The following is a 9,862-nucleotide window of genomic DNA, read 5'->3' on the forward strand; positions in this document are numbered from 1 at the left end:
AAATACACACCTTCAATCCTAGCACTCGAGAGGCAGAGGCAAGTGGATCTCTCTGGGTTTCAGGTCAGCCTGACCTTCATAGTGAATTCTAGGACAGCCAGGGTTACACAGAGAAACCCTGTCTTGACAAAACAGAAACAAATTAAAGACAAAACTAAGACCACCTGCTCCTCCAAGCCCTCATTTGCTTGGACCGCCTCCACCCCATCCTGATTCTGTCTTCTTTCGCCACAACATGCCTTCTCACACCACAAATATGACATACATGATTTTCCTTAAATGGTTAAGTCATTTACAGTAGTTATCATGGACACAACTCACATTACAGTTTTGAGGTCAGCCATTGTGTCCTGCTGGAGACTTGCATAATGGTCAACTAACCAGTAAATGTTACCAGACCTTGGAAGGATCAAGGATACAATAAGATACTTGCAGATAAAGTGTTTAGTTTCTTCTTCTGTTCTGTTCCATCAATCACCCAGCTCTGAGTTCCACTGGGAACAAACTGCCCTGTGCCCTGATCCTGCTTCTACCAGGTTTTTACTGAGCCCCCTGCTGAATACTCTTCTATATTGTACCTGCCTTGCACTGGGCCACATGCTTGTTTGTATTTTATCATTCCTGGAGATGATAGTTTAATACATTTTTCTGTACTAGGTGAAGACTTCATGAAGCCAGGGACACGTTGCTGTGTTCCCTACTATAGCAAGCCCCCACCTGATTATACATTGTATATAATTATATATACAAGCATACTGTAGGCTTCAACTACACTGAATGGTAAAGGTCCTGAAGAGTTGTGAGCCAGGGTCTCACACAGTTTGACAGGGTAGATGTCAAGATTCCAGGTCCCTGGGATCAATTGGTATGGACCCTTACTACATGTGTCAGAGTAACTTATGGACCCAGCTATCATGTATAGTAATAAAACTTTGCTCAGAAAATCACATTTAGGGTCCAAAAATAAAGAAAAAAATAAAGGCCCAGTCACAACCAGTAAAACTGTAGTTTCTCCTTATTCCACATGCTAGGCCAATATTCTACCATGGACCCATAACCTTCAGACATCCTTCAGAGTCTCTTGTCATTGCCGGTGGAGGGCATCATTTAGGTGCATGGTTTGGGAGGTCCCAGGTACTGGGTAACTGACCTAAACTTTAAGAGTCTCCCAACATAGTGAAAAGGACAGCCAGAAACCACCAATGACAGAGGAGGGAAGACAAGACCCATCACAGCAGTTCTGTAGTAAAGGACAGGGGATGACCAAGGAGGTTGACTAACTCCACTGGGACATCATCTTTAGACACTTTGAAACATCAGGAGTTTGTCAGGTACAGGAAATGACCTTGGAATGAGAGCAGAGTATGTGGCAGAGGTGCTGAGGTGGGGTCAGGTTGTAGAGTACCTACTAGGGAGGTGATGGCTTGATTCAGTGAATCCCAAGATAGTCAAAGGCTTAATAAGCAGGTGAACAAGCCCACCTCAAATGTAGCAGACTGCAGTGGGGGACCCCCTCTTAATGAGATCTCTATTTAGCAGCCAGATAGGCACAGCACCCAAACTCCTATGCTAAAGTGAACGTCATAACCAAATCATCCAAGAAATAGCTCTTAGTGAAATAGCTGAAGGATGGGGAAGAAAGGCGGTGGGGCAGTGGGGAGGGATGTGGGATAGGCGGTTACTAAAAGCTGCATCTGTAATGCTGGGGCTAAAGTAACAAGGATTACCAGGCTGATTCACCAAGCTCCAGGCTGTTTCAAAAAAATCAGGTGGGAAACAGTTTAAGAAGACTCCCAAGGTTGAGCTTAGGCTCACTCAAAGCCGACATCTGACCTGGAAACTTGACAGTGGCCAACACTGACAAAAACATAGGCAGCAAGATACCTAGTGGGTAAAGCATGCCTTCCAAGCCTGATGGCCTGAGTTTGATCCCTGGGACCCACAGAGGTTCAAAGAGAACACTGGTTCCAAGGCATCCTCTGACCACCTTGTGTATGCACATAAACCCCCAAACGTAAAAATATTTTTAAAGAAAAATGTTAGAAATTCCCTGGAAACAATTGTCGGATCAAAAGGCCCAGTGCCATGTTGGAGTGGGTGTCACCTTAAGAAGCAAGTGCTGAGGCAGAAACCCATTACTTTGCATGCTACCTGTCCACACAGATTCATATCTTTGAACTTTTTGTCCTCAGCTGATGGAACTGTTTGGGAAGTATTAGGTGGCGTGGCTGTAGTGGAGGAGGTGTGTCACTCGGGGTGAGTTTTGATAGTTCAGAAGCCCATGCCATTCCCAGTTAGCTCTCTGCCTCCTACTTGGGGATAGGCTGTAAGCTCTCTGCTACTGCTCCTGCACCATGCCTGCCTTCCAATATGATGGTCATAGACTCACCCTCTGAAATGTAAGCTCCAATAAACTCTTATATAAGTTGTCTTGGGCAAGTGATGAGCATGTCTTATCATAGCAATAAAAAAGTAACCAAGAAACTACCATAAACTACCCTCTGCACACAGCAACACCCCCATCTGGACGTGCCAGAGAACACCCTTGAACAAAGGATAGTATCCATTTGAGCTGGTTGTGGAGCTCAGTATCTGAGGACTTTCCTTGAATGTTTAAGGCCTGAGTTCCACCCTGGTATGAGAAGAGGAAGAATTTGTAGTAGTGTCAGCTCCTAGCAAACTGATCATTTGGTGCTCTAGATAAGGAAAAACTACAAATGACTCCAGGTTCTGAATGCCAGACACTCAGACCGTTTCCTGTAGCTGTGGCCACTCTTTCTGTGTCACCCACGGTTCCCATCACCACTTTTCCTGGAAAACATTCATTCTCCTGAGGAAATCTTTAGGGGAGGAAGAGGTTCATGTTACTTCAGGGCCATTCTGAACCATCTTTTGTTTGTGGTGCTAGAGATCAAACCCAGGGCTTCTCGATATGCCAGGTTAGTGCTTCACAATTAAGCAACTAGTGCCCTATGTGCCTATCATCACTAGGAATGAGTTGAGTGTCGCAAAATCTAGAGCCTGTGTCAGTGTCTTCCCCCTCCCCCACACAGATGACAGGAGCTCCAATATGTTGTCCCTCATTTCCAGGAATCTGAGTCTCAGACCTATAGGCAATAAGCAGTGTCCGTGCACTGACCAGGGATCTTCAATGACAAATGAATTGGTCACTATAGAATGAAAACTTGCAGGACTTGAGCCCTGGGACAACTGTCATGGAATGTGTGTAGTGCGTGCTGGGTGCACAGCCTCATATCTATGGAGACATGCACCATAGAATGTGTGAAATGTGTGCACAGTGTCATATCTATGGAGGAGTGCATGATGGAATGTGTGTAGTGTGTTCTGAGTGCACAGCCTCATATCTATAAAGGTTTGCATGTGGCGAGGAAGATGCTGACTGGAAAAAGCCAATACAGCCACAGGTCTCATCTGTCCTGAGGCAGCTACCACTCCTCTTCTTTGTCTGGTCCCACAACTGGAAGCTCTTAGAGCACAGGAGCAGAGTCTTCCCATCCTGTCCTAAGTGGTTCCCCAAGGCCTGGCTGCTCTATCCACAGTGGATGGATGGCTAGTGAATGACGACCAGCCTAAGAAATGTCCATTACTAAGCACTGTGAGGACAGCCTGTAAGAGATCTCAGAGGCTCCAGTGGTCTTACACTTTGGAAGTGTGTACTTGTAACTTGGCCTTCAACTCAGAGCAACAAAAGCACAAGGTCACAAACTCAAGCGTGCGTTGGAATCATGAGGTGATTCCTGGCCACCCTCCAGGCTTTCTGCATCTAATCCTGTTGGACTGAACTTGGAATCTGCAATTTAACATACCCCCTCCAGCACAAATAACACAGCTGAATGAGACTGGTTATTTGTATTGGAGTCTGATTCAGCTAATCACAAAACATGCTCAGCACATTTTTAATCCAAAAGCTTTTAAGAACACACCGGATTTGAATCAGATAAACATGTTTGAGAATAGAGAGGTGGCTTAGTGGTTAAGAGTATGTACTGGTCTTGCAGAAACCCTGAGTTCTGGTTCCCAGCACCCACATTAGGCATCTCACAACTACCTATAACTCTAGCTCCAAGGAATCCAACACTGTCTTCTGGACTCTATAGGCACCTGTAGTCCCATAAACATACCCACATACAGATGCACACATATATATGTTATATAAATAAAAATAATTTTTAAAAAATCAAACATGGAGCCAGGTGGTGGTAGCACATGTCTTTAGTCCCAGCACTCACAAGGCAGAAGCAGGTGGAGCTCTGTTAGTTTGAGGCCAACCTAGAGAGAAAGAGAGAGAGAAAGAGAGAGAGAGAGAGAGAGAGAGAGAGAGAGAGAGAGAGAGAGAGAGAGAGAGAACAAGCATTTTGTTCCCATTCTACCCTGATGAGCTGAGGAATGGACTTGCCCCAGGTTCTTAGGTTATAGGATGAGAATGGATAAAGGTCTTAGGAACAGAAGGGAGAATGGCGGTGTGGGGGAAGCAGGGTAGCAGGCACAAAGGGGAGTTGCTTGCTTGGTACAGTTTTGTTTTTGCGAGATAGGACAGTCTGGAGCTCTATTGCACAGCACTATGGGTGTTAGTAACATGGCTGCACTGTCAGCACATACACTTATTTTTATAGTGCATGTTTTCTACCGAAATGAAAAAGGCTTCTGTGCATTTGTGCAGCTGCACATGAAGGCCAGAGGTCACTGACAGGTTTCCTCGATCGCTGGCCACCTTTGTTTTGGAGATAGAATATCTCCCTGATCCTGGAGCACAGTGAACCAATTCAGCTAGCCTGGCTGGCCAGCCTGTCCAAGGATCCTTCACCCTCTGCTTCTCCATCACTAGATTGCAAGTACATACAGCTGTGTTGGCCTTTGACCCTAGTCTTGGAGATTGTGCTTAAGACCTCCTGCTTATGAAGCAAGTGCTGACAGCCTTTTTCTCAGCCTCCTAAAGATTTTTTTACGGGATGAATGATAGCATCTGTACCTGTGTGCCATTGTGGGCAGTACTCATGAAACAAAGTATGTAAAGTTCCAGCCGTGGACTCCAAGATTAGTAAACATTAATTCAAAACACTATAGCTGTTATTGTCAACATGGTTCTCCAAGTATTCAGTCATTGTTTAAAGGAATATTTAAAAGAATATTTTGCTTTTATGTGTATGAATGTTTGCCTCCATGTATATATGTTCATGTAGTACCTGCAGAGACCAGAAGTCTCTGCATCCCCTGGAACTAGAGTTACAAACAATTATGAACCACCATGTGGGCGCTAGGAATCAAACTATCCTCAACAGGAGCAGTCAGCTCTTAACCACTATGCAAACTCCCCAGCTTCTTAAAGGTATCTTAAAACAAAAGGATAACCCAAATCTTCAGACTGATAAAATCTCCTCGCATGATTTGAAATGGGATGTCAGTTTTCCAAAAAGCGCATCAGCTGGTGAAACAAAAACTCCTCTGGCATCTTCAAAACCCGAGCAGATTTTTTGACAAGTTACATTTTAAAAAGCAAGTCCTGACCACCAGACTGTTTACATTTCCAGAAAAGTCTATACATTAAGAAAAAAAAGCAGGCGTGTTATGAATCGACGTATGAAGACGTATGAATATTTATGGCAGATCTTCTCATTCTGAGCACCGAGGTCCTCAGTTTACAGAGATAAGGAAAACAGGACAGCAATGGTACACCTTGTTTTCCACATAATAAAGGAAAGCAAGCTCCATATGCCCACACAAAAGAAAGAAATGTTCTCTCCAGGTCTTAAAAAGCAGCTGGGAATATTTCTCTTCTCTGATGTGCTGTGGAAGTCCATACAGCTTCAGGAGACAAGGTCTGAACCCAGACAGATCACTCAGGGCTCATCAGGTTTTTGTTGGTGGCGTTTGGTTTTTTTGGGGGGTTGGTGGGGGAGGATTGTTTGTTTGTTGTAGGTTTTTGTTGTTGTTGTTTAAATCTCATGTGCACCTATGCTAACTTTCTCTTGCTAGCCTATTAGTTAAACCTTGGAAGGACAGAAGACCTATTTTAAGGGGCCAAGGCCTTTACAGCTCCTCACTCACTCCAATGGGAAACTAGATGATTGCCTTGTAAAACTGCATGGGCTCCACCCCCTGATCTCCACGCAATGCTAACCTGGGGGAACCTCCCCAACCAGATTCATAAAGTTCATCATGGTCCTAGATGACCCAAATTAGCTCTAGGCTATATGGAATGGGCCAGTTGAAGGGTATGAAAAGAGAGAGGACCAGAAAGTGAGCCAAATACAGGATTTTAGGTCACACAGGTTTGCCTAAGGGTTGGGTTCATCATTCGAAGAGGATCAGGCATCCCTAGAAAAACCTCTGGTTATGTGTCCTTTTAAATCTACCTTATTGAGGGATAAAATCTGAATATATCACTAAGGATTGTCTGCCACAGACTTTTGTTGGTTACTTCCTGTGAGTATACTCTCTATGCCTACCCCGTAACCCTCCTGGTAGCTCCCAGCATGCCCGTCTCAGCAGCCCTATGCAAGACCAGCAGGTACAGTAGTGACTGTCGACAAGCTGTCCTTTAACTTATGCAACAGGAAATGGGCTGTGCTGTATATAACTGAACCATCAAGGGCTAGGGTGGCTCACCCACCTCCAGATCTCCGAGGAACACCTGTTACCTTGACAACAGGTAAAATGAAGGAGAAAGACGTGACTAGCTGTGGCTGAGGTGAGGCTCAGTGGTAGAGCCATGGCTTGGAAAGGTCCATCTCATCTCCAGCACTTTAAAAATAAAATAATTTTTAATAACATATTGGAAAACTAGGGGATGGTGGCACACACCTTTAATCCCAGCACTCAGGAGGCAGAGGCAGGCAGAGCTCTATGAGTTCAAAGCCAGCCTGGTTTACGTAGCAAGTTCCAGGCTGGGGCGACATTAAGAGACTCTCTCTCAAAAACAACAATAAAGAGATTGAAATTGCATGAAGCTAGATATGGAGACTCACACCTATAATTCTAGCACTTAGAAGACTGAAGCAGGAGGATTGCCTTGAAGGGCAGCCTACGTTGTAGAGGAACAGAAACAAAAATCAAACAAGAACACAGATATCTTGGCTTTAATTTGGGATCGGGCCCCTGCTACCTTCTGTCAGTTGAATTTCCCTTCTTTTGATTCCAGGGAAGGTGTGAAGCTAGGAGACTTGGTGTTACCAATAACTCTAACCCTTCCCAGTCATGTTACTTTGTAAGATCACTACCATGGGCCTGTGTCCTAACCCAGAACAGGACCCACATCAAACGCCCATCTAAATGAGTGTTTGAATAAGGCTTAAGAAATAGAGAATCTGTAAAATGGAGCACAGAGGGGTTGAGGGGGGCAGACACACCTCCCAATTTGACTGGTCAACACAGAATGACTTCTTTGTCTGTGGCTTGGATGTCTGAGCAGCATGGTCTCTTTGGTCATATTTTTTCATTATCCTGGAGTAACACCTTCACTATGTCTGTCAAGAAGGATGCATTTGTTACTAACCTGATAATGCACTTTTTTAAAAATGGTAATCACCCGCCAGAGCATATTACTGCTTCAGAATCCCACACAATATTTCAAATGAAATAAGGAAGTATTTAAATTTTTCTTCCGCAGTTTTCCATTTGATTTTTCAAGGGCGAAATGAACAGTTTACCATGTTTTGTGTCTGCTGCAGTTTTTTTTTTCTCCTCTCTGTTAAAAAGCTGAAGGATTTTTTTTTCCCCTCTCCGCCTCTGTAGGAGGATAAAAAGAAATCTCTCCCCTGCAATTTGCTCTGATTTTTCTCAAAAGTTGGGCAGGAAAGTCAGCATAACTCAGGTGGGATCTAAAATGTTCTTGTGGTACGAGAGTGTGCGCAAGAAAAGAAGCCTATAATTTGAGAGCATTCTTTCAGGAAGTTTGTATTCTGTTTTCCAGGGAGCCTTTACTTTCCGAGGAAGTATGATCGACATGCCATTACTGAAGCAGGCCCAGAACATTGTTACGCTTGCCACATCCATCAAGGAAAAATGATCTGTTAAATGAAGCCCTCCTCAGGCGGGCTGAATGGATACTGTGGGTTTCTTAAAGACAAACTGCACTACCCAGGGCAGCTTGCTAGCACGCGGGATCAGGACCTCATTTCATGTTAGTCACAACGCCCCCGCTCCCCTTGTATCTTACTGACCTGTTATTCTAAAAATAAACTTTCTTCCTTCGGAATCTAAGCTTATGGTTCTACTATTGTCTATTAATGTGTTATAAATACCGGTTTATTATTTCACAGGGAGATAGACATGGTAGGAAATATAGCTGGGAAGAAGTTAAGTCCTCTCGGCGAAACATATTCTGATGTGTTCTGGAATGTTCCTCATTCTTCCTTTATTAGGAAATATTTCCAGTATTGTTCATTTGGAAAGAGGACACCACAGATAAATTTAAGGCCGGGATATTTTTTTTTTAGAACAATATAAAAATCGAGGTTTCAGCAGTTTTGTGAATTATCAGATAAAACAACAAAGAGGACATTAGAAACGTTGTTAGGTATTATGTTGACTTATAAAAGCTTCTAAAAAAAATCAACTTTCAAAACTGATTTTTGGAGAACCCAGTGCCCCCCCCCCCCGGGGCCTCCATTTGGGATCCCGAAAGCTCTCATCTTGGGTGAATACTCTGGGGTCAACAGTTACTGGCAATTTAAAAAAAAAAATCAATGCAGGCAAAACAAGACCGTCCATTCTCCCCTTTGTCTTTCTGCTTAACTGTTCGTCATTGAGGCCATTTCCCCCCTGTAAACTAGGGCTAAGATGGGACTCTCAGCCATAAACTTGTATCGTCTAGAGGACACAAAGCCACGGGGCTGGTGCATATGGCCCCCTGCGAGATTTGCATCCCATTAGAGATGAGGCTGTGGGTCATATGGGTGGTGTGGTTAACGGGCTTAGTGAAGCTGTGTTGAAGAGGTTAACCCAGCTTGTAGGAAGGGTAAACAAACATAACAACCAGGCATTGTTCTCTATTCAGCTTGTACCCTTATACTGAAGGCGAAAGGGTATTGAAACCTCGGAGGATCAACTTGTGCGTGCCAGAGGACGCCAATGAAGTTTGAAACACCAACAAGCGGAGATTTTGTTTCTCTTCCTCATTAAATCATGAGCTTTTGTGCGGAGACTCTGAACCACTGTTCTTTAAGAAATTAGCAGAATGGGAAGTTTAAAACTCCACACCAACCTTTTCATGACCTACTCAGCAGCGTGGCTGCTCCTCTTAGACAAACACCACAGGGGAAGGCTGTACTGTTTATTTAAATTTGTAAATAGAAAACAGTTGTTTTCCAGTTTCATTTTTCTCCCCCTTCTAGGCCCTTTTGGTGGATTCCCTTCATGGCCCCTGGCGTGTGCCCTATCCCGGGCTCTACTTCTCACCCTTTCAGTTCCTACAGAAAACCCTAGGAGGTGGATATCACATCATTGCACCAATGCCGGGTCAGAAACCACTGCTACCACGGCCACCATGCACCCCAGTGCAGGGTAGGAAGGAGAATACCACACTCTGGCTAGCAAGTGGCTGAAACCAAACCCAGAACTGATGGATCTGGAGAAACATATTCTTGAGACACGGATAGTCACAAGCAAGGGACCTGAGGGGCTAACTCTTAAAAAGAGCTGAGGCCAGCGCTGGGCTGGGCCACCTGCTTTGGACCTTATGTCTCTCCCTCCCCTCATTAAGAGATCACCATTCCTCACCTGGGCTGCCCTGCGCTACCCCAGAGTTTCTGGACAGGCAGGTGGGAATGGGAGGACTCAGCTATCCTCTGACCATTGGTGCTTTAGGACAGTGGACAGGGGCATTCTGGGTAAGAAACGCCCA

General features: G+C 44.5%; 1 protein-coding gene across 1 annotated transcript in view; it reads left to right on the forward strand.

Moving 5' to 3' along the window:
* The window catches only part of Clybl (citrate lyase beta like), a 110,902-nt gene extending 102,682 nt beyond the window's left edge, over positions 1-8,220 (forward strand). Inside the window, exon 8 of the mRNA XM_028771585.1 lies at positions 7,931-8,220. Within this exon, the coding sequence (XP_028627418.1) occupies positions 7,931-8,026 (96 nt within the window). The 3' untranslated portion in view covers positions 8,027-8,220. The remainder of the gene's footprint in view (positions 1-7,930) is intronic.
* The last annotated feature ends 1,642 nt before the right edge of the window (positions 8,221-9,862 follow it).

This window comes from Grammomys surdaster, unplaced genomic scaffold, assembly GCF_004785775.1.
Source record: "Grammomys surdaster isolate TR1022 unplaced genomic scaffold, NIH_TR_1.0 65, whole genome shotgun sequence".
Lineage (NCBI taxonomy): Eukaryota > Metazoa > Chordata > Mammalia > Rodentia > Muridae > Grammomys > Grammomys surdaster.